At 43.1% G+C, this 25,048-nt stretch overlaps 1 protein-coding gene across 13 annotated transcripts in view; it reads right to left on the bottom strand.

Annotated features, from left to right (window-relative positions):
* Positions 1–25,048, bottom strand: part of LOC134340915 (uncharacterized) — a 71,137-nt gene that overhangs the window by 28,091 nt on the left and 17,998 nt on the right. The window contains exons 1-3 of one of the 13 annotated variants that reach the window (XR_010016673.1): positions 22,971–23,489; positions 15,898–16,005; positions 12,314–12,393 (exon numbers count right to left, since the gene is read on the bottom strand). The exons of 3 other annotated variants lie outside the window; for them this stretch is intronic. Coding sequence is in view for 1 of the 10 variants with exons in the window: in XM_063038512.1 (XP_062894582.1) it covers positions 16,966–19,785 (2,820 nt within the window). In the remaining 9 variants the exon portion in view is untranslated. 9 more of the 13 variants (XR_010016672.1, XR_010016666.1, XR_010016676.1 and 6 more) reach the window with 9 other exon arrangements.

Raw genomic sequence — 25,048 nt, 5'->3', positions numbered from 1 at the left:
ATACCTTTCACACAGGTGGTCTAGAAGCTTCTGGGGACAGAATCTCCCAGGTATCTACAATTAATGTTATGAATGCTGACTCTGCACACAAACCTTCCAACTATTAATAAATCAGTTATTCGATGTGCTAAGTGATAGTATCACTTTTGTTCGCAAGCTTCCTTGAATTAAATCACATAGCTAGTGTTGCCTGGTTTGATTCAAGTCCAATTAACATAACCCCAATGTCTTACACTATATCTCTTAATCAATCAGCTCAGTGCTATGGGCCAGCATCCTGTGTCCTTTTTACTTCAGACTGATCATTGCTTGCCATTTGCATTAAGAACTGAGGACTGCCTCCTATTTAAACAAGTAGCAAAACAAAGAATACCAATTGGAAATTTAATTTACTCAAAAATAACTCTTTGATCTTTAGACACATTAGTTGCTGTGTTTAGAAAGCTGAGCTTGGCAAAAAGCACACCCCACCCCCCAGCCCTGGACAGTGAATATCAATCGCACCACTACCTGGTAAATTTTTCCAGATAACCAAACTTACTTCTGTGGAAAAACTTACTTCTCAAATCACCTTTAAATTTCTTCCCTCTCACTTTAAACCTGTATACTATAGTTCTAGAGGCTTGCCTGCTCTGGCCGATTCTGTGCATTTTGACAGAGTGACTCAATAAATACAGTATTTCAGTTACAAATTGAATGTGTACTATGGTAGGCAACCAAACGAGAACGGAGCTGATGTCAAAACCTCAGTGAAAGTTAATTTCACTAGAAACATACGGAGTTTTATCATTACACAATCAGCAGGAACAGATGGTGTACACAAAGCCCAGAGGGTCTCTATGGTGTTAAATGTCAAAGGAGAGCAGGCCTCGACTCAATGCTGCTCTTTGAATGCACAACTACTACTCCTATCACCACTCCCTAAAAGAAGCCTGTTCTTCCAGTTTGTTACCTGGTTACTCAAATTAGAAGACATGTTCTCAAGCACAAAAATACACTATTGGATTCTACATCATGCGGCGATTAACTTAAAAGAGGAAGTAAATGCTGTATTTGATTAAATATCTTTGCTAAAACTGTGTACCATTTCACAACCTGTATAAAAAAAATGTTGTGATCCAAGTGCAGCAGCTTACAGTGCAAAAAGACTTAGTACGTACATCCTGCAGCCCTATCTTTATCAAAGGAAGCGCAAGGTAGTAACTATTTTTATGCCATGGACCAAAACCATTAAGCAAGGGGTCTGTGAACCCCAGTTTGGGAACGTCTGATCTAAGGAGATGCTGGTCAAAAGTTAAATCCACTCACGTGGTTATAACTAAAACACTATAACACATTTCAGGCCGTTCGGCTCACAAAGTTGTGGCAACATATTTTTAAGCCCACTAAGATCAATCTAACCCTTCCCTCCCACATAGCCCTCCATTTTTAAAAAAATCATCCATGTGACTATCCACAAGTTTCTTGAAAGCCCCTAAAAAGTATCGGCCTCGACCACCACCCCTGACAGGACGTTCTGTGTAAAAAAAAAATTCTCTTCCAACCCTCTATATTTTCCTCCAATCACCTTAAAATTATTCACCCTGGTACTAGTCATTTTTGCCCTGGGGAAAAATCTCTGGTTGCCCACTCATTCTATGCCTCTTATCATTATCATCTTACATACCTCTATAAAAATAAGATTTGAAAGCTTGTTGTTTTCTAGCGATAAAAAAAATGAGGCAAAGGCAGTGTAAGCATGATTCAATATTTTGGCACTTTGTATTTGTAGCTTAGCTTAAATAGTTTCAGCAGCAAGTCCAAGGGAGCCAGGAAAGTTGTCCAAATACGTGGGGCTTTCACACCAGTCCTCATCACTCACCCAGCACTCCCACCCTGGCCTTTAAACTCCTGCCAACCCACAGCAAAGCGTGCGCGCGCGCGCGCGCGCACACACACACACACACACACACACACACACACACACACCCCCCCCCCCCAACGTTTCTGGTTACTTTTCTGAATGGAACTTTAATGGAATGGCACCAGATCTGGCCCAGAGAGATCACAGCCAATGTCACAGGCAAGACAATGATTGTGCTCAAGGAGATGAAAACGCACAATTGAAGCATTTCCTTAAATGGGAAAAGGCATCCAGAGGAACATAATCTAAAAAAAAGTGCTTTTTCCAAATGAAAGCAACAGTAACTGCAAACATAAGATTAATTGCAGGATCATCAGATGAAAATAAAGAGAGGGAAAAAGAATTCAGGAGAAAAGATTAGCTGCCTACCAAAAAAAAATTTAGGGAGGATGAAAAGAGTTAAACAGAATGACAGCCAGTGTTCAAAAAGGAGCAGGTCTTCCAGGTTCACAAGTACATAAAAGTGAAAGGAAATGCTGAGAACTGCATGTCCTGTTCTGAGCTTCATCAATAGAGGGACAGAGTATAAAAAGCAGAGAAGTCATGCCGAACATTTATAAAACATTGGTCTGCCTTCAAATGGAGTAAAGCGTTTAAATCTTTTCACCCCATTATCAAAAAGATATGAAGGCATTAAAGAGGGCCCTGAAAATGTTTATTAGAATGATTCCTGGAGCGAGGAACAATAGTTACAAGGATAAATCGTAGAGGTTGGGGCTCTTTCCTTTACAGAAGGACGAGGAAAGATTTGATCAAAGTGAATAAAATGGCATGGGGTCTGAGCAGAGTGGATAAAGTTCCTTTTGCACTGACAGTGAAAGGTTAAAGTTCACCGATATAAATGTTAATAGTTTCTTTTCTCCCACAGATACTGTATGACCCACTCATGTTCCTCCAGCAGATTGTAGCTCCAGATTCCACCACCTGCAGTCTCTTGAGCCTTCACTGTGCAGGTATAAATTAATTGGCAGGAGAATAAGGGGTATCTCAGAAAAAAAGCTTCTTTCCACAAAGAGTCATTGGAATCTGAACGCACTGCCTGCAAATCTGGGGGAGACAGGATTTATTGTGGAAATCAGATAAAAAAAAATATGGCAAGGAGAATTTTGCAGGGCTTCAGAAAGAGTTAGGGGCAGCAGTGAGCTGTTCTGCTTGAAAGCCAGTCTCTACATGATGGGCTGAATGGTCTCATTTGTGCTTCAAGCAGGCTTCAATTAAACTGGTGCCTAAGAAAAACGTAGTAACCTGCCTCAGTGACAATCATCCAGCAGCATTTGTATCCACTGTGATGAACTGCTTTGAGAGATTGGTGATGAGACGTCAAATCCTGCTTGAGAAGCAACTTGGATCCACTCTAATTTGTCCACCAGCATAACAGGTCCAGAGCAGATGCCATCTCATTGGCTCTTCACTCACCCTAGAACATCTGGACATGAAGATGCACACATCAGGATGCTCTATCAACTGCATCTCGGTATTCAATACTATCACCCCTCAAAGCCAATCAATAAGCTCCAACACCTGGGCCTCAATGTCTCCTTGTGCAACTGGATTCTCAATTTCCTCACTTGCAGACCCCAGTCAATTAGTATTGACAGCAACATCATCTCCACAATCAACATCAGCATAGGTGCACCCAAAGGCTGTGTGCTTAACCCCTGCTCTACTCACTTTATCCTTATGACTGTGTGGCTAAGCACAGCTCCAAAGCCATATATAAGTTTGCTGATGACACCACTTTTGTTGGCCAAATCAAAGGTGGTGACAAATCAGCACACAGGAAGGAGATTAAAAATCTGGCTGAGTGGTGGCACAACAACAACTTCTCACTCAATGTCAGCAAGGCCAAGGAGCTGATTATTGACTACAGGAGAAGGAAACCAGAAGCCTATGAGCCAGTTCTCAGAGGATCAGAAGTAGCGAGGGTCAGCAACATTAAATTCCTCAGTCATCATTTCCAAGGGATCTGTCCTGAGCTCAGCACGCAAGTGACTTTACAAAGGAAGAAAAGCAGTGCCAATGCTTTCTTAGAAGTTTGAGTGGATTCAGCATGTCATCTAAAACTTTGACAAACATTATATGTACTGTGGAGTGTAGATTGGCTGGTTGTATCACGGCCTGGTATGGAAACACTGAAGCCCTTGAATGGAAGAATCTGACACAGCCTAGCCCTCACCATCATTAAGCACATCTACATGGAGCACTGTTGCAGGAAAGCAGCATCCATCATCAGGGACTCCCGAAATCCAGGCCATGCTCGCTTCTCTGGGCTGTCATCCGGAAGGAGGTACAGGATACAAGAAGTTTCTTCAGATACAAAAAGTGTAAAAGAGAGGCAAAAATGGATAATGCACCACTGGAAAATGATGCTGGAGAGGAAGTAATGGGGGACAATGAAATGGCAGAAGAACTGATTAAGTATTTTGCATCAGTCTTCACTGTGGAAGACACCAGCAGTATGGTGGAAGTTCCAGGTGTCAGGGGTCATGAAGTGTGTGAGGTTACCCTAACTAGAGAGAAGGTTCTTGGGAAACTGAAAGGTCTAAAGGTAGGTAAGTCACCTGGACCAAATGGTGTACACCCCAGAGTTCTGAAAGTTGTGGCTGAAGAGATCAGGGAGGCATTAGTAATGATCTTTCAAGAATCACTAGATTCTGTAATGGTTCTGGAAGACTGGAAAGTTACAAATGTCACTCTACTCTTCAAAAACAGAGAGGCAGAAGAAAGGAACTTATAGGCCAGTTAGTCTGACCTCAATGGTTGGGACAATGTTGGAGTCGATTATTAAGGATGAGGTCTCAGGGTACTTAGAGGCACATGATCGAATAGGCCGTAGTCAGCATGGTTTCCTCAAGGGAAAATCTTCCCTGACAAATCTGTTGGACTACTTTGAAGAAATAACAAGCAGGACAATGGAGAATCGGTTGATGTTGTGTACTTGGATTTTCAGAAGGCCTTTGATAAGGTGCCACACATGTGGCTGCTTTAACAAGTTACTAGCCCATGGTGTTACAGGAAAGATCCTAGCATGGATTAGACAGTGACTGATAGGCAGGAAGCAAACAGTGGGAATAAGGGGAGCCTTTTATGGCTGGCTGCCAGTGACTAATGGTGTTCCACAGAAGTCTGTGTTGGGACCGATTCTTCTTACGTTATATGTCAATGATTTGGATGATGGAATTGATGGCTTTTTTGCAAAGTTTGGAGATGATATAAAGTGAGGTGGAGGGACAAGCAGTTTAGATGAAGTGGAGAGGCTACAGAAGGACTTAAACAGATTAGGAGAATGGGCAAAGAAATGGCAGATGGATTACAGTGTTTGGGAAGTGTATGACAGCATCTATTGAAAGGAATAAACAGTTGTCGTTGCAGTCTATCTTGTTGTGTGCAGTCTTCAGTTGATTCTATTGTGTATCTTTGTGCTTACTGCGAGAAACGAATCTGTGTTGCATCTAGTGATAATAAATTTACTTCGAAAAACATCTTAAAGGGCCACTGTAGAACAAATTATTTCCACTCAATTGATGGTTAATTTCATTTGAAGACTACAACAGCAGAGCTTCTGGATGGTGTAGTCTGAAGCTAACAGACACAACATTGATAGTGGAGAATTTTCATCATCATCTTTTTCTACCTCTGATTATCGGTGTCTAAAAGACACGTTGAATCGATTTGGAACTGTTCCAGACTGGTGAAATTCTTCTAAGGTTTTCAGGGGCATTTGGTCTCCGTCCCCAGCCCTCTAAACAAAATGCCACATTGCTTATTACTTTTATAAACTGAAGCAAATATATTAAAAAAAACAAAAGTTTACATGAATTTGACAACCCAGTAAAAAGAATTGCAGGAAAATCTAGCAGAAGCAGCAATTCCCACTGGTGATTACCTTTCTCCAAGGAAAGCGAAAGTCTGCTCCAGAGTCAACAAGCTGGGAAGGTCATCTGCAATATGATGTTTTCATATGATGTTTTCAGTAAATAAAAATATGCTCTGCAATGGAAAACTACAGGCAACATTGATAAAGATGTTTTTACTCTCAAATGTCAACCAGAATTACTAGGGGGAGGGGGAGAGATGGTATTTTTCCTCCCAAAAGTTCACAAGTTGTATGCTAGTTTGTGAAGTCATGCAAGAAAGGTTACAACAGACACATTCATCTGAACTGCTGCAGAAGGATAGAGGTGAAGGTTGGTAATCAAGTGGAATCAAAGCAGATAATGGTGGTACAGACAAGTTAAAATCTATGTATAGTACTCTGCTAAAGTCTTAGGCACATATATACAGCGAGTGTGCTTAAGAATTTTGCATAGTACTATAGTAATTTTATATATTGCACTGTACTACTGCAAAAAAACAAGTTTCATGATATATGTGAGTGGTAATAAACCTGAGTCTGATATGGGTCTCTATTGTGGACTGAGAGTGGGAAGGGGAAGGGACAGGGACAGGAGAATCATGGTTCAGAAAAGGGGAAGGAAGAGAGGAGGGAGTGGGAAGCACCAAAGAAACATTCTGTAATGATCAATAAACCAATTTGGAATCAAATAACCCTGCCTGGTGTTTCTGGGCTGGGTGTGTCTGCACCCATGCCACACTCTGCCCCTGGCACTCTTCCTCTGCTACCTGTTCCACTGCGCCCCACCCTATTCCCAACATCATTAGCTCCCACTGGATTTACAAACTTGCTCTCTGCCCCATATTGTGCAATACAGTACTGTGCAAAAGTCATAGACACCCCTAGAGGTATATATGTGCCTTAGACTTTTGCACAGTACTGTGGATGTTGGAAAGCGTTGAATGGACCACTCCTGCTATGAGCCATCAAGGCCAAAGACTATTCTGAGAATGAATACTAACCAAAGATGTAATGTAAAAGGCCAGGTATGGGGTAAAAAAACAGGAATATGTCAAGAGTCCCAAAAAAAGCTGCTTCAGACAGGCCTGGAGATGATGCTGCCAGAAGCTGACGATTTAGTGTTATTCATTATTTCCAAGTTTGGCTATTACCAGACTTGGAAAAATTATCTAATCATGTAACACTTAAGTGTGAATTCCATTCTTTGACTTTTATCTTTTGTTCCATTCTTAAACTGTATGACACATATTCAACTCTATTAAGGCAAGCCTGAAACAACAGCTTTTGAACTTACGGCATCTTGTGGTAACTTACAGTGGGGTTCACGGAACAGCCACTATTTATTTTGAATTGGCGTTGTGGGACTCAGTACATTTTCAGTTAAACAGTCATTCCAATCTTGCACATGCAAATTTCAGCATTCAGTTTGTTTCAGTCCTCTCTCATTCCTAACTTGCTATTTCAGATTTAATATCTCCTCCCATCTACATCTCCACCAGACATATCTTTAGCACTCACTTTCAGCTAGCCACAACACCACTTACTCCATTTACTCTCTGTTGGTCTCCATCCTATGACAAACAACCCCTTTGTCCCCTCAGTCCCTCTCCCTTTGCTGTTTTATTCCTTGTGATATCAAAGAGCCCTGATAAAAGAGAAGTCAATAAGCATCAGTGAGAAAATATTTCAACGGCTGGACTCAAAGGCTACACAAAGAAAGGCAGAGATGGTTTTTGTATGTTAATTATCCCAGCCTGAAAAATTGCTGCCATAATTCCCACTGGAAATTTCCAGTCTGACCATCCTCTGCTTCTTTGAAAATGACGTTGCTTTCATTGATGGAAGAGCTAAATACAGCCAGATCGTTTGTTGTGGTGATGGGAAGAATGTGGCAATCACATTCATTTGTAGTATCATTCCAGCAAGAATTGCCTGTAGCCCCTGACACAGCCCAGAGTTCCAGACCAAGTAGGAGGACCTAGTCTATATCAGGACCTCACGCGGTCTGAGAACATTTAGAAGTGACCTGAACACTTGGAGATTTGGCTCCCACTGGAAGGCAGAACTCCAATGGAATCTGATACTTTCACATTCCTATCTGAAATGACGGTATATGTGAGTAGTGACAACAGCAACTGTCAGCACCCCATTTCATCAATCATATCAGTAGCTTTGATCTCTAAGCTGACCCATGGAAATTAAAATTACAGACTCACACAAAAAAATTATCTCACAAGAACATCTTTTTCACCCCCAGGAATGAACCCACACATAATATATCATCACACGATCACATGTAACAGCAAGACAACTTGACTTTGAAAGGGTTACTTCCATTAAAAATTGATTACTTTGCAGATGAACAGAATGTCCTTCATATTAGTGACCCTGTGTGATGGCACGGGTATGTTTCTTTGGGAAACCTGACACATATCTGTCAGATTAGGAAGATTCAGATTAATTGATTGATCACATGTATATCAAACCTACAGTGAAATGCATCATTTGTATTAACAACCAGCACAACCCGTGATCGACTCCATTGCTTCTCTCCGACTGAGGCGTTGAAGGCGCGAGCCCATGATCGACCCCATTGCTTTTCTCCAACTGAGGCGTCAAGCAAGGTTGAAGACAAGAGCGGAGGACGGGTGGGTGTTTGGCGCAGTCTGCCTGTGTTTGACCGGTATTCCTCTCCCTCTCTCTAGCTGCTGTCGGAGGGAAGTACAGGAGTCTTGAGATCCATGTTGTAAGGATATCGAAGAGGTGGTGGACTCGTTTTGGGGGACTTTGTGGTTCATGTTGCATGTGTTCCTGGATTCTAGTTACTTTTTTTTTTGCTGCTTTTGAGCAGTTTAATTGGGGCTATGGATGCAGTCTGGGGCGCTTTAGCGAAGAATGTGGCTGCAATGGGCTAGTGGCACGAGACTGAACCGAACACTACTGGCCTCCTGATTTGATGTTTGATATTCTACATGTCGTTCGCTTGCTTTTTGCCGTTTGCGCAATTTGTTCTATTTTTCACGCGTTGGGTGTTTGATGTTTTCTTGAACAGGTTCCATGGTGTTTCTTTTATTTGTAGCTGCCTGCAGGAAGATGAAGCTCAAAGATGTATTCTGTATACATACCTTAATAATAAATGTACTCTACGGGATGTGCTGAGGGCAGCCAGCAAGTGTCGCCATACATTCCTGTATCAACATTGTAACCCCACAATGTTCAGTGCAACAACAGCAAAACAAGCCCCCATTCCTCCTTTCAGCTATCAGGCCTCGAGTTCTGGACTTCCAATCAATCTTCAGCTTCATTCTTTGATACCAACCCCAGGGCTTGCCAAAGACAGACCCTGTCCTCCAGCCTTAGATCACCAGACTCACCAACTCACGTACCCAAGGGGTCACCGGACCTTGTGCATCCCGCTAATACTGCAGGGGACTTGCTGACCTGGGGGGGAGGGGGGTGATGCCACCAGCCCTCATTCTCAGCACTTCCCAGCCCAAAATCCGTCCACTGATATCCTTCGTACACAGCGTCACTAGCCTTCAAATGGGGAGTGAAGGGTGGAAGCTAGACTCTGCCTGATCTCCCAACTCCCCACATTCCTGTTCATAAGCTCTATCCTGACCTCTAACATCCTTCTCTGTCCACAAAACCATCCCTTTGTCCCTAAAGAACAACTAATTCTGAGCCACAGCCCCAGCGGGGAACGCAGCTTGGCACCATTCTGACTGGAAGAGGTCAAAGTGTAAACTGAAATTGGACGGTTAATCAATTCTTGGTTAAGATGACAAAGTGACAGCTAACTCTGTACATCATACAAAGCTGTACCTCATACCTGTTTGAAATCGAGTGAGTCCTAGACCAGCCGTTAACTGTGGCAGGACTTGCATGCTATAAACAGAGATAAGCTTTATGTACAATATTCTACACAGGTTTTGAATAGAGGGGGATTGAAATGTCACACCCATACTGACAACCTCCAATGCAAATGAACTCACAGTCACTGCTGGGTATACAAGATCAGTCTTCCATAGAGCGAGCCTAGGCAAAGCAAACTGCCCAGATAATGTCCTTGAATGTGCCCTTATATTCTGTACTGATCAGCTGGAGGAGTTATCTGCAGACATTCTTAACCTTTCCCTGCTTCAACCTGAGGCTCCCCCTGCCCCTGCTGTAAGAGCACCAGTATCATCCCAGTACCTTAAAAAAAAAAGCAGCATGCTTTAATGACTAGTGCCTAGTACTGACATTCACCATCATGAAGTGTTTTGAGAGATCAGACATGGCACTCATTAACTCCAGTCTCCCAGACCAACCTTAACACACCCCAATTTGCCTAACACCAAAACAGGTCAATGGCAGACGGCATCTCCCTGGCCCCGCACTCATCTGCGGAGCATCTGGACAGTAAAAACGCCTAGATTAGACTATTGTTTACTGACTGCAGGCCAGCCTTCAATAGTGGTCCTCTGGAGGAGATCTCAGTTCACAGATACTTGGAATGCTCCCACACTCAATTTATGGTTTCTCAGAAAATTACTCATACACCTCGCAAATAGGACTAGTTTATACGCTATAAAGGAAATGGTGTGGAAACAACAGGGCTATATTCAGTATATGAAAGAGGATGGGAAGAGAAGTGCTGGCAAAAAGATCAAGGATCAACTTCATTTGCCATATACCACACATTTACAAGTATTAGGAATTTGCTGTGGTGTGTTGGTGCAACTGGCAACAAAACACAACAACATTCAATAATTATAAAGAAATAATTATATATAAATAATAAAAAGCTAATTATGTTGGCGATTAAAGAGTGGATATGGAATAAAATGTGCATAAATAAAGAAATACCAGTATGTATTTACAATACAAGCAGCTTTAAGTGTCTACAGTGCAGTGTAATGATGGGGAAAAAGGCTACCAAGAATGGCTGATCAGATTAACTGCCTGGGGGAAAAGAAACTTTAGCACAAAGTTTTTGTTTTAATAGCCCTATAGCACTTAAAGAAGGGAGCTTTTGGAAAAGGCAGTTTGCAGGGTGGGTAGTATCTGCAATGATTTGTCCTGCGCAGTTCTTTGTTCTGGACACATACATGTCCTGCAGAGATGGTAGACTGCAGCCAATGACCTTTTCTGCTAGTCTGACAGTTTGCTGCAGTTTTCATATTGTGAGAGGATGCTGCACTAAACCAGACAGTGGCGATCCCCTTATTCCCCCAATAGATGTACCATAACCCAATAAGCTAATGACCTTAAACACTGGCGAAGTTCCAGAAGACTGGAGGTGGCTGATGTCATTCCATTGTTCAAAGAGGGTAGCAAGGACAGGCCAGTGAGCCTGACTTTAGTTGTAGGGAAGATACTGGCGAGAAATTTGAGGGACAAGCTCTACCATCGGTTGGATAGTCAATGCCTGATCAGGAATAGACAGTATAGGTTTGTGCGTGAGAGGTCATGTTTGATGAATTTTATGAAGTTTTTTTAAAAAGTGGTAACTAAGGAGATTGACGGCAGGGCAGTGGATGTTGTCTACTTGGACTTTTGTATGGCCTTTGGCAAGGTCTTGCATGGCAAGACTGATCTGGAAGGTTAGGTTGCATGAGGTTCAGATACAGCTAGCAAGGTGGATTCAGAAATGGATGATAGGAAACAGAAGATGATGGCTGAAGGTCATTTTTTTCATCTGGAGGCCTGTGATTAGCAGGGTGACTCACTGGTCAGTATTGGGACATAAGTTATTCATTGTTTCGGTAAATGAGTTAGATATGTGATGTGGAACAGAATGACCCGGGTGTACTGAAAGTATTGCACAAGTAGACAGAGGAGTGGAAAAAAAAGCATTTGGCAATCTGGACTTCTCTGCCAGGGCATCGAGTTTAGGAGAAGGGACATCATGTTGCAATTAATACAAGTAATTGGCGAGACTGCACTTGGAGTATTGTGACTTGTTTGGTTATCCTGTTATAAGAAAGACATAAGGAAGCTAGAGAGAGTGTAGAAGCGATTTATGCTGATGCTGCCATAGGGAGTGATTGGCTATGCTGGATCTTTATTCCCTGGAGCTCAAAAGAATGAGAAGTGACCTCATAGAAGTTTATAAAGTTATGAGAGGTACAGACAAGGTAGATGATCATAGTCTTTTCCCTATGGTTGGGAAGTCCAAAACTGGAGGGTATAGATACAAGATAGGAGGGGAGAGATTAAAAAAAAGACCTGAGGAGGTAACTTCACTACAAATTGGGTACTGAATATCTGGAATGAGCTGATCCAGGTGGGTACAAGTGAAAACTTTAAGAGGCATTTGGATAGGCATATGGTGTGAGGGGTTCGGAGGGGTTATAGGCTAAATGCCAGCAACTGGAACTCAAACGGAAGATGCTGTGGTTAGCATGGAGTAGTTGGGCCAAAGGCCCTGTTTTCATGCTATATTAATCTATGACCCAAAACTAAACATGTAATGTTGATTTGCGACTGCTTAGTATTTTCAGTTTTGAATCAAATGGAACCAAGAACAAAAAAAAACCCTTTAGTGTACTGTTAAATGTGGAACATACCTGCGGGTACAAGAGTAGGAAGAGTAGGAGTTTACTGCATTTGCGTCATGTCACAAATGAAAGTAGAGCACTTGGTATTTCTATCAGAAAAAAAATTGTACAGTGAACAGTGAAACCATGTGAGAAGATAGAAACAACATGGAAAATTGTAAGATCAATAGCGAAAAACACTTGTTGGTGAAAAAGAGAGAAACGTAGACACAAGTTTTTCAGAATCATTCATCTTAAGTCTGAGGTTTATAGATTTTTGTTAAACTGTGGAAAAAAAGTATGCATAGTTAAACTCTCAGATCAACCATTACAAAATGAGAGGTGCTGCTTTGCTTGTCTAGTACAACCTCTACCATCATGGAGGACACAGGCAGTGGGTACACAGGAACATTTCACCTGGAGATTCCTTCCAAACACACACCATCCTGACATGGAAATATACCACTGTTCCTTCATTGTTGCTGTGCCCAACTTCTGGAAGCTTCCTCCCCAATATTTATTTTGGAAATAAATCCCCAAACTAGCTCATAGCATCAAGCATTAAACCTTACATAACACACATATATTAGCCTTACTAACAGTGTATCTCCTCAAAAGGAAGAGAAAATCGGCATGGTGTGCAGCAACTAGCACTGTTACCTCACAGATCCAGGGACCCCATTCAACACCGACCTTCGCTACTATCCTTGGAGGGCTTGCACACTCTTTTTGCAACTGTGTGTTTCTGTCAGGTTCTCTGGTTGCCTCCCATGTCTCAAACACATGTTGGTAGGTTAGCTGGACACTGTAAACCGCCCTTTTGTATTAAGTGGTAAAATAAATTAAAGCAGAGGTAATGGGTCTGTGAAAGAGAATAAATTTCAGGTTACAGAGGAACAAGGAGGGCGAATGGGACTGATGGGATTGCTTTACCAGGAGCTAGCATGCGCCAAATATCCTTATTCAGTGCCATTATCAGTAAACCCAATCTTGTTAGCTATAGGCCCAGCAGTCCAATTGCAAGCATCAGCAAATGATGGAAGCTGTTGTTGACAGTGCCATCAAGCCAAATGTACCAATAACTTGTTCATTGACACCGAGTTTCTTTTCTTGTCTGGACAAATCAGCTCCAGACCTCCCTGTAGTCTTGGTCGAAATTCACACACGAGCCGAGTTCCAAAGTTGAGGTGCAAGTGACTGCCCTTACTACCAAGAGAGTATTTAAATAAGTGTAACATCAAGGAGCTATATAGATCCACCACCATAAGCAGCCATTCCCCCATCATCAGTACAGAGGCTACAGTGTGCACTGTTGATTCTAAATGCACAAGAGCTACTCACCTAACTTGCTTCATTGGCTTTCTCAAAACTGAAGTCAATATAAGGAAAGGTAAATACTCTCCTTCCCCCCCAAACAAAGGACGCTGGCTGTGGCTTTTAGAGATCACAGTACCCCAGCACATCCCTGTAGAAGCTCCTCAGGGTCTGTGGCTGAACTATCTTCCATCACAAGGTGAGAAGTGATATATTCATTGATGATGGGGCCAAGTATAAATTCCATTCTAAATTTAACATTAAATAAAGATGTTTGTAGGAAAAACTGAACACCTAGTTATGGACATTAAGGGGCGAATAATTCATGCCACTAAAGAGCCTAGAACTGACTTTTGCCAAGAAGAAAGAATTTAACCACCTATGCTTGAAAATTAATGGCACTACCATCGGCCAACAGTCATTATTGACCAGAGATTCAACCACATTAGCCATGTTGAAATTTGGCCACAAGAACTGATGTGTATCTGGTAGTGAGCAAGACCTCAAAGCAATTTGGCTCTCTACAAAATGAATTAAGTGCATGATGGAACGCTCTCAAGTAGCCCACGCTCCATCAACCACCATAGACATTCATTCCTTCACCACTGGTACACAGAAGCTACAGCACTATCTAAACAGATAGCAGTTGCTCCACAGTCTTCTCCAATTGCATTCCTAAACTACAACTTCTACCGACAAAACAATTTATGATGTTCTCTTCAAAACTTGTGTGCACCACTTTTGTGATGTGGGGTTAATGGCTCTCTTTAATTTGGAACTTCCAGGACTTCAATAATATCTGTTTCAAACTTCCTTTAGGAAACAAAATCATGTATCCTAAAAGTTGAAGAGATAGGTTTCCACCTTCCCGTTTTAGCAGGCTGGAAATCCCCATTACAATCTCCCTACATCAACTGCTACAGCAAGGTGTTGTATCAGGTTTACATAACACATGAACCAATGACAGCGTCTTCATCTAAAGGGCAACCACCGAATTTAATATAGCATCTTAAGTGTGCTTTACACACGTATAGACCGAGTAGGTGTTGTGCTAAAATTTTCCATAGCTTCTCCTCCCCAACACACAGGTGACTTGTGAAACTCCCCAGAATAAATGAATTCCAATTCATTAAACAAACGTTTCTAAAAATATATGCAAAGCAATTAATTTCTTTCACTTTGCAGACTCATAGATTGTGTTGGAAAAATAAATAGATTGCACAGAATACCAAAGATGTTGTACTGAAGTACCAAGACATGGTGCATTTCCTTCATGTTCTTTCTAAATATCTTTCTCCCCCCCCCCCCACCAAATTTATCAGAACATAAGAATTTTATCTTCAAATTTACATGGAATTGCACCATATGGTCCCAAGGCCCTGACCAAGTTTACAGGAACTCAAGAAAGGGCAAGTCTTCACAAGTTATAAATGGCATTCTTTAAAATCATTCCAGCTATAGCAATCCAAATACTCAACGAAACTAACGATTTAGCAACAGATATTTATGTCACATAAACACCGAAGTATAATTGAATTGTATTCTTGTAGATTTTTGCTTTGTTTTTCCATCACATGGTTGATAATTCTATCATAATTGCAGAAAGAATGAAATTAATGACTTGTAGTGTAGAAGTGGACTGGTCAAAGTTTCATAGGACACACAACAGGAGACAAAACCTCCTTCACTTGGAACACATTTACTAAACGGCTCACCAAATGGTCAAATTCTGTAGAAAGCCCAAATGCACAGCACTGAGTTCCAGATTCAGAAATGTTGTAACTTTTAGTATTTCAGATGTTTCCTTACCTGCCCATCACTTCCCTCTGGTGCTCCTCATTCTTTCCTTTCTTCCATGACCTTCTGTCCACACCAATCAGATTCTCCCTTCTCCAGCCCTTTATCTCTTTCACCAGTTGACGTCCCAGCTCTTTACCTCACCTATCACCTACTACCTTGTATTTCTTCCTCTTCTCCCCTCACCTTCTTACTCTGACTTCTCGTCTTTTTTCTCCAGTCCCGATGAAGGGTCTTGCCTGGAAACATCGACGGTTTACTCTTTTCCATAGATGCTGTCTGGCCTGCTGAGTTCCTCCAGCATTTTGTGTGTGTTGCATGGGTTTGTTAAAGGCATAATATGTTGAACTGACTTGATAGACTTGTTTGAATGACAGGTGGTTAATGTTAATTTGGCAACCAGAATTCAGTATATCAGGTATCTCTTGGACCACTGTGAGGCAGAAATTCTCTCCCCTCTCTTTCCACATTAACACCACTCTCCTTAATAAAGATAGCTCTACCTTTCTTTCTTTGCAGAGTAGTGCTTGATTTTTCCTGTTACGTACCCCGTAACTGGGTTGCCAAACCAGCAGAAATGGATCACTCAGTTGGAGTCTGGAGTACTAGAACTAAGAAAGTTTTATTAAAGAAACAAGCAACACAGTAATCGAAAGGATAATAAATGCAACAGTTCAGTGATGATAAACACATGTGCACAGAATTAAGATAACAGCATCAATCAAGCTCTATCGTTGTCTAGGGGTTAAATGACCAATTTCAAAATGACTCAAAGTTCAGTCCAGTTTGTAGTTCAGTTCGCAGTAATCGTTGCCATGGCGATGGACAAGGTGGGGGAAGAGAGACAGAGATAGAACAGGAACAACTGATCATTCAGAACAGCTTCACTCACAGACCAGCGGGATGGCTCACAAACAGCATTTGGGCGGGTCCTTGGTGATGTCACCTGAGGTCACCGACTGTGACCCCTCCTCCAGATGCGGTCGATCCTCTGCAGTGAACCCGGCACCCAGGCAAGGGCGGACACACCCCGGGTTCCCGCTGATCGTACCTTTCCACCCTGTGCGTTGTCCGGTACTTCTCATCACTCGTGAGAGGCGCACCGCTTCCAGGGTCTCGTTACCTCGGGTGGCGTGTGTGTCTGTCTTAGCGAACCTGTCCCTTTTTATCCCCCTGCTGGGGTATCGCCTGTCCATCACTTCAAACAGTTCAGGGTTCAAAGGGGGGAGCCGCTCCAGACAGCTCTTCCTCCCACATCCCTTCATTACACATCTCCAGACGCTGCTCCATTGTTCCTTATCTCTCCTTCCCCTGAGGGCAGGTGGCAGACCAACTGCTGATGCCACTGATGCTAGCCCAGGCCAGCAAACATCTTAATTTTATGTGTATTCTCGTAACACTTCCCCCCTTTAAGGATTTTTACCGGGAGGTAAAAATTACAAACATGACTACATTATCTGATACATACACAATATACATCTTTAACAGTTATTTAGCTAATACAGAGAATTTGAAGCTGTCAACACCTTGACAGACAGTCATCACATTTTCTGTTCCTTTTACACGTGTTATTAATAATCCCTTAGACCAGGCTCCAACTCAGCAAACTTCATAGTGGCCAAAAACACTGATGAATTGCGACCAATGTAACCTCTCATTTGGTTTTGTCCCGGACCACAATAACAAGGGTCGTCCCATTCCGACTCAGTTTTCTCTCGCAAGGGCTTAGTAGGAGGGGGACGGGTATTGACCGCAGAGTTATTGCAAAACTTCCTGCAGTACCCCACCATCTCCAAGAGCCTTCTGAGGGCCCTCTTGTCTGTCGGGGTGGGGAGGTCAGCGATAGCCTGCACTGCAGCTTGCATCGCTGCCAGCTGCCCCTGTGTCACCACAATTCCCAGGTAGGTGACTCTCGTGTGGCCGAATTCATTTTTTTCAAGGTTCACTATCAGACTGGCTTCAGACAGCCGTATTAAATTGCCAATACACACCTCTGTGGTCATCAGCCCTTTAGTCACTGAATTACTCGAAAAATATGGGTGTTGTTTACTTGGCCGCCCTATTGTAACCGACATAACCCAACGTCCCAGTTCTTTGCATTTCCTCGGGACAATCAAACACATGGGTGCGAGTCGTTTAATTACTCCTTCGGGGATTAAGGGAGAGACCTTATCAGTAGACCTGGCCAAAACAATAGCCTTCTCCCATCTGACCGATCCCATCCTAATCTTTTCAAAATGGTTTTTTCCTCTTATCAAGGGGCCCCTAGCTTCATTGATTTCCACGCTAACACCGACTAGGTTTGTTAGCATATCAAAAGCCGGTGACCGTCTCAGTTCGCGTCGGTCATGATCAATAACATTTTTCCCCCTGGGCAGCCGGTAACTCTCTTTCATGATTCCACCAACTGTTTCCTCCAGCACCGCAAAATGTCCACCGGGGGGTACCTCGTGGGCCATGTTAAAAACCTCATCCCCATAACTCTTTTGCACCACCCCCCATTCCTCATCTGCGGGTACTGTACTTGATTTCCCTTTCTTCCTTAGCACTTCCTCATCCGCACAATAGCCTACTAGTTCCCTTGTCAAGGCTGAGTCAGAGAGAGCGGTCTCGGCAAAAACCATCAGCCCCTCGTCTCGCTCCTGCGTCTGCACAAATTCTTTCCTGGCTACTGCTACGTCCGTCCCAGCTCCCTCACTACCTCTTATCTCACTACACCCTGTCTCATACAAGGTTGGCAGAAATGTTTCAGCCAAATTCACCATCGCGGGCGGGGCCTCCATGCTGGCAGGCTGACCCGTCAATCTCACGACTGGGAACACGATTCCTCCGGCGATGTCATTACCGAGCAAGACTTCCACGTCTTTCATTGGTAACTCGGACCTCACCCCGATCGTGACTACTCCAGAGACCAGGTTGCTCTGTAAATGTATCTGGTGCAAAGGGACTGACTCTGTCCCTTCCCCAACACCTTTGACCTCTACCTCCCCAGTCTGGGTCTCTGAGCTAAACTCTAATACACTCTTCAGTATTAGTGACTGACACGCTCCCGTGTCTCTCCAGATCCGCACTGGAACTGGTTTTAACCTCTTTTTCACTGACACCAGTCCGGCCGAGATAAACCTCTCGCGCCCTTCCTGGACTTTTTCAGACCTGTCCTTCCCTAGCGGTTCGCTTAACAGCTCAATACAGCCATTCCAAATTTCTGCTTTTCCTTTCCCCGTCTCCTTTCTTGGGGCAAAGCACCTGGACGCAAAGTGTCCGACTTTCCCACAATTATAACAGACGACCCCAGGAGACTTCCTACCAGACTGCTCCCGGTCTACCTTATCCTTTTCACTAGTCCCCGGCTTACTTTCTGACTTTTCCGGTGGACTCTCCCCGCCGTCCTGACTACCCTTCTGGTAGCCTTTACTCGGGGCAACCTTCATTTTATGCGTCAACGCATACTCATCCGCTAACTTAGCAGTTGCGGCTAACGTGGCTGCCTCTTTCTCATCGAGGTAGGGTCTCATACCCTCAGGGACACAACCTTTAAACTGCTCAATCAGAATCAGTTGCAGCAGTCTGTCATAATCCCCCTCTACCCCTTTCGAGGCGCACCAACGCTCACAATATGTTTGCATCTCACGAGCAAACTCCAAATACGTGCAGTCCCACCGCTTCCTCGCATTCCGGAACCTCTGCCGGTATGCCTCCGGGACCAACTCATAAATCCTGAGGATGGCCTCTTTCACCACCTCATACCTCTGGGCATCTTCCGCGGATAAAGCTGAGTAAGCTTGTTGGGCTTTCCCTTTCAGTACACTCTGAAGTAAGACAACCCACTTATCCCTCGGCCATTCCTGACTTATAGCTACCTTTTCGAAGTGGAGAAAGTACCGATCCACATCGGTATCGTCAAATGGGGGAACCAGCCTAACCTCCTGGGTCGCCCGGAACCCTCCACCTTGGTTCGGCACGAGCCCCTGCTCGGCCCTTATCTTTAACTTCTCCAGCTCAAATTCCCTTTCCCTCTGTTTCTCCTCTCTCTCCAACTGTCTGTCCCTCTCTCTCTCTTGCCTTTCTACCTCTCTCTCCTGCCTTTCTAACTGCTTCTCTTCGTGTTCTAACTGCCGTACCCGGAACTCGTGCTCGAGTCTCAGTTTTTCAAGCTGTACCTGTACCGCGTCTCCAGCAGGTTTTTCAATAGACACCTCCCCCAGCTCACCTTGGGGAAACACACCTTTAGATACATAGTGCTCTACAATAGCTCTGTGTATCTCCTCTCTCCTCATTGTCGACTTCACCTTAGCAAGATTCACCCGTTTTGCCACAGCTATCAATTCCGATTTCCTGGCATCCTCTAATGCCTCCAAGGTCGGCGCCTTTATAAATTCCTCAACCTCCATTTCTGCTGTTTGTCTTTTCTTTCTTTCGGGAATTTTAACCCAATCAATTTACTCCGTCCCAAATTTAGCGTTCAAAATCCCGGACGAGCCCCCACTTATGTTACGTACCCCGTAACTGGGTTGCCAAACCAGCAGAAATGGATCACTCAGTTGGAGTCTGGAGTACTAGAACTAAGAAAGTTTTATTAAAGAAACAAGCAACACAGTAATCGAAAGGATAATAAATGCAACAGTTCAGTGATGATAAACACATGTGCACAGAATTAAGATAACAGCATCAATCAAGCTCTATCGTTGTCTAGGGGTTAAATGACCAATTTCAAAATGACTCAAAGTTCAGTCCAGTTTGTAGTTCAGTTCGCAGTAATCGTTGCCATGGCGATGGACAAGGTGGGGGAAGAGAGACAGAGATAGAACAGGAACAACTGATCATTCAGAACAGCTTCACTCACAGACCAGCGGGATGGCTCACAAACAGCATTTGGGCGGGTCCTTGGTGATGTCACCTGAGGTCACCGACTGTGACCCCTCCTCCAGATGCGGTCGATCCTCTGCAGTGAACCCGGCACCCAGGCAAGGGCGGACACACCCCGGGTTCCCGCTGATCGTACCTTTCCACCCTGTGCGTTGTCCGGTACTTCTCATCACTCGTGAGAGGCGCACCGCTTCCAGGGTCTCGTTACCTCGGGTGGCGTGTGTGTCTGTCTTAGCGAACCTGTCCCTTTTTATCCCCCTGCTGGGGTATCGCCTGTCCATCACTTCAAACAGTTCAGGGTTCAAAGGGGGGAGCCGCTCCAGACAGCTCTTCCTCCCACATCCCTTCATTACACATCTCCAGACGCTGCTCCATTGTTCCTTATCTCTCCTTCCCCTGAGGGCAGGTGGCAGACCAACTGCTGATGCCACTGATGCTAGCCCAGGCCAGCAAACATCTTAATTTTATGTGTATTCTCGTAACATTCCTATCACCTATGCCATCCTTGTTCATCTATAATATAATCATATTTTAACTCAATTTCTCAAGAATCCTCCACTGTTCATAAATTACCAGATTTTGCTGCGTTCAAGTAGTGAATGCACAAAAATATTCCCAAAAGAAAGTAAGTCATTGTCTTGTTCCACCCAGTGCAAGTTCCTTTGCCTAAACCACTGACTACATTAATCTCCCTCGAATCTAGGTGAATTCACCATTTAAAACCCTCTTATCAACCTGAACACAAGATCCACATAAACCATCATATTACAGCAAAGCCTGACTACTTCAACCTAAAACCATCTTGCTCTTAGAATTCTTAATTCTACACTTAACTGCGTAATATACTCCTGAAAGGTCTAGTAATGACTCTGAAAAAGCTGCTGCCCATGGCCTAACTCACACTGTTATCTTCACCATTTCCTCTGTGGTTCGTTGTCTATGTTTGCTCCTAGTTAAACAAAATCCTGTTTTCAAATTCAAGTTCAGCCCTCAGCCAGCACTTTATTTAGCCTTCTGTAGTATCTCTGCTTTCAAAAGTTCATTCTTGCTCATTTCCATATATAGATTCACCACAATCAGCCAAGCCTTCAGCTGACAAGCTCATGAGCACCAGAAATTTTCTGCATCACCAAGCCTATACCTCTATTTTCTTCTTTAATTCACTCTTATCACCTTTTGATTTTCATCTTTTTGTGTCTTAAAGTATTTCTTTTCCTTGACAGACTCACAAGCTATCCTTGTAAAGATTCCAAACTGTTCACAGATGAAACGTTTCTGTGTAGTTTGCCTCTTGGCACAGATTTCTAGTATCCTGAATTGTAATACAATTTCATCTCATAACAGCCACACTAGACAGCTGACCTAGATATGGAGCTGATTTATGGTCTGCTAAGCTGCCCATTTCTTCTTTGTCCTGATGGTCATTGACAAAGTCTGAGAGCTTTCAAAGACTTGCTCTCATGACTGCATTATAATTGATGACCCTCTTACCAGATGCCATAATTTACTAAATATGCCATATCAGTGCAAGTTACTGTGGTTAGAGACCCATCATCCTTATATAGTTTGCCTATTATCACAATGTTAGCACTCCATGACCTTGTATTTACTGACCAGCTGAAGAGTTGAATACATTGGGAAGAATCATAAAGTAAACAGGACAGAAACAGGCCCGTTGGTCCAACTCATGCTTACTGACCAAAATGTCCATCCAAGCTAGTCCCATTTGCTCACATTTGGCCCATAACACTCTGAACCTTTCATATTCATATACCTGTCCAAGTGTCTTCAATGTCCTTTTATACCCGCCCCAATCATTTCCTCTGGTTTCTCATTTGTAACGTAAAATGCATCATACCCTGCATAGAAAAGTAGCCTCCTAGATCCCTTTCAAATCTTACCCCTCCCACCTTAAACCTATACTACTTAGTTTTTGAGTCCCTTTTCCATGGAGAAACAAACATCCCCATCTGATGTTATACATTTCTATAAGTTCACCCCTCAGTATCCTACGGGATTTTAAATTATTTTCAAGGTCCCAGTCTCTTCCAGACATAGTTTAGCATGAGGCCAACTAATTTCTGACATTTATTGCTGCCTATTGCAGAATAAGGTTACGTGTGAACCCAAAGAAACCAAAAGAGGTGGTAAATTAAAAACAAAAATTTTAAAAAAATCAAAACAACATTAGGATGACATCTGGTGTTTTGGAAGAGACAAATTGTAGGCAACGGGTAAGCAGAGGAATACGATGCAAATTGTGTCTCAGAACAAAGAGTTGTGTCATAGTTGCGAAAGATGGGGCAGTATTGGGGAGTAAAAAATGTCTGGAAAAAGGGAACACACATTCGATAGGAGAGAAAGAAGCTGAGGTCAGGACGGCAGAAACACAAGGACGGTGGAAGTAACAGAGAAGCCGCGACGTGTAGCCGGGAGAAAAATGGGGAGCACATTTTCTGGTAAGGAAAACAGGACAATGAGGAAAATGCAGACTGCGCGGAGGAGCTGGAAAACGAACGAGAAGCTGGAAGAAATATACAGGGCGTGGGGGAGAGCAGGGATGCATATGAGAGTGAATAGAATAAAAGGAGTGGAAAAATTTAATCGTGGCTTCTATTTACATCTCCGGAGATCTCGACAAAATGCACTGAATCACTAACTTAATTTGTTTCACAGGAGCCGCCAGTAAAATAAGAACGAACGTACTCACAATTAAGTCTCCGTACCGAACAACAGAAAGTCGAGCCTGGAACAGCTTGTCTGCAAGAGCGATGCGGGGAGCTGTTTCAGCACACACTCTTTAAAAGAAACAGCCCAAAATGGTTTTCATGTGAGCTTTTCGTCTGCTACTCCTCAGAAATAATCGGGTTTAAATAGGCAGAATCAATCCTCTGATCATCGAAATGGAAAATTTTGTAACTGTTACTCAGTTCGAACGACTTCGTACCGCTGCCGCCGCGCTGATGAATTGCGTGGAGGGAGCGGGGGGAATCAGACGGCATTGGCGCACTGCCAATGATAAATCCTTGTTCGAATACTGCAATCAATGCTTTAGGGAATGTGGAGAGAAGCAGTTTTCTGGGGGTGGGGAGAAAATCTCTACATTGTGATCGCTATTATTCTTCGTGATTTTATCATTCTAAGATATTCCTTTATCGGCAAAGGATTGTGCAATGAGTCCGGTGTGGGGGCGGGGGTTGGTGTTTATCTGGCGATTACACACAGGATAGTTCCCTTCTGCTTCCAGCTCTGCAACTGAACCACTTAGAACACACACTAGCCAGGCTGTTTTATCCTTCATTGTTTCTCAAGTAGGATTTCCTTCATGCATAACTATTGCAGACATCCCACCCTGCAAAAACTCATTTCAGGCAGGTAGCATCGCCGCCCCCGGCAACCCCATATCCTCCCCCCACCCCCGTCGACCTCCAAGGGTGCATGTATACAGGACATTTAATTATGAAAGAACACAATTTATTTGATCACATATTGAAACTATTTACACACACACACACATATATATATATATATATATATATATATATATATATATATATATATATATATATATATATATTCATTCCTTGTTGAGTATTTTGTTGGCAGTCTCAATGCTTTATGCTAATACAAATAGCTTTTCAATTTCTTTTGGAAATTTTCCTTGTACTGTGATGTGGCTTGCTTGGCAGATTTGAGCATTTTGCCAGAAGTCTCAACCGCAAGCAGTCTGCATCAATGAATTTGTTAATTTTGCAAGACATCAGATTCACAAGTGCTTTGTGAGACAGCTGACTTCTGAATTCTGTCTTAATGTGACGCACCATGCTGAACGCCCTTTCTAAATCACAATTAGAATTTGGTAACACCAGAAGCAGTTTCATCAACTGGCAGAGCTCTTTGAATCTCAAATGCCCTGTGCTCACAGATTTTACTTTGGACAGCTCCCCCCAGAACTCATCAACTGGCAAACTTTTGTAGTTTGGCACCAGTCCTTCAAGGTTAGTTGAGGCATAATCCAGGACTTCCAAGTGGAGCTGTTCTCTTGCATCTGCCTTGATCACTTTTGGAAATCTCTCTGTCAAAGTCAAAATCTGGTCTGGATTCACCTCATCTTGGCTCTCTGCATTGACCACGGACAGATTTTTCAAGATTTGGTCTCTCATTGGGAACTTCTCCAAGATTTTTTCAAAGCACCTGACATAGAATGTTCTGGCATCTTTGAAGAACTGCTTTGTCTTGTAAGGGGGGGGGGGAATCTCTTGTGCTTCCTCGCTTAGCAACTGCCTCCTTGCCAGTAACCCAGTAAAAAGCTCTTCATCTGGGCGGTGAATTTCAGGGTTGCTCACATCTATCTCCTGAATGTTCTGTTCTCTCAATACCTTTGGCTCAATAAATCTGCTTGCTATATCATGCAGGAGCTCTTCTACACTCTAATCCAACTTGATGAGGATAGGTGCCTTGTTTTGAAAAATCAAATTGAATTTGTCAAAACATTGTGTGACATTATGGAGAAAGCATGTGTATATTTTCAATTGGGGCTCTTTCAGCCTCTTCTGAATATGAGATGACTCCTGATTCTCACTCTTTGACTCAAATTATGAAATAAAGGCTGGCCATTGGTGGAGCAGATGGTCCAATTCTTTTTCTAAAGAAAGCCAGCATGTAGGACAATGATTTTGTACTCTCTGCTGGGCAACATTGCAGAACTCTTGAAACTGTTTTAGGTCTTCTCTTTGTTAGGAACTTTTCTCAAAGTAGTGATAGATGTCAATGAGCAGTTCTTCAGGT

This window comes from Mobula hypostoma, chromosome X2 (genome assembly GCF_963921235.1).
Source record: "Mobula hypostoma chromosome X2, sMobHyp1.1, whole genome shotgun sequence".
NCBI classification, from domain to species: Eukaryota; Metazoa; Chordata; class Chondrichthyes; order Myliobatiformes; family Myliobatidae; genus Mobula; species Mobula hypostoma.
Note: the sequence above shows the minus strand (reverse complement) of the source record. Positions and strands in the feature narration are given on the sequence as shown.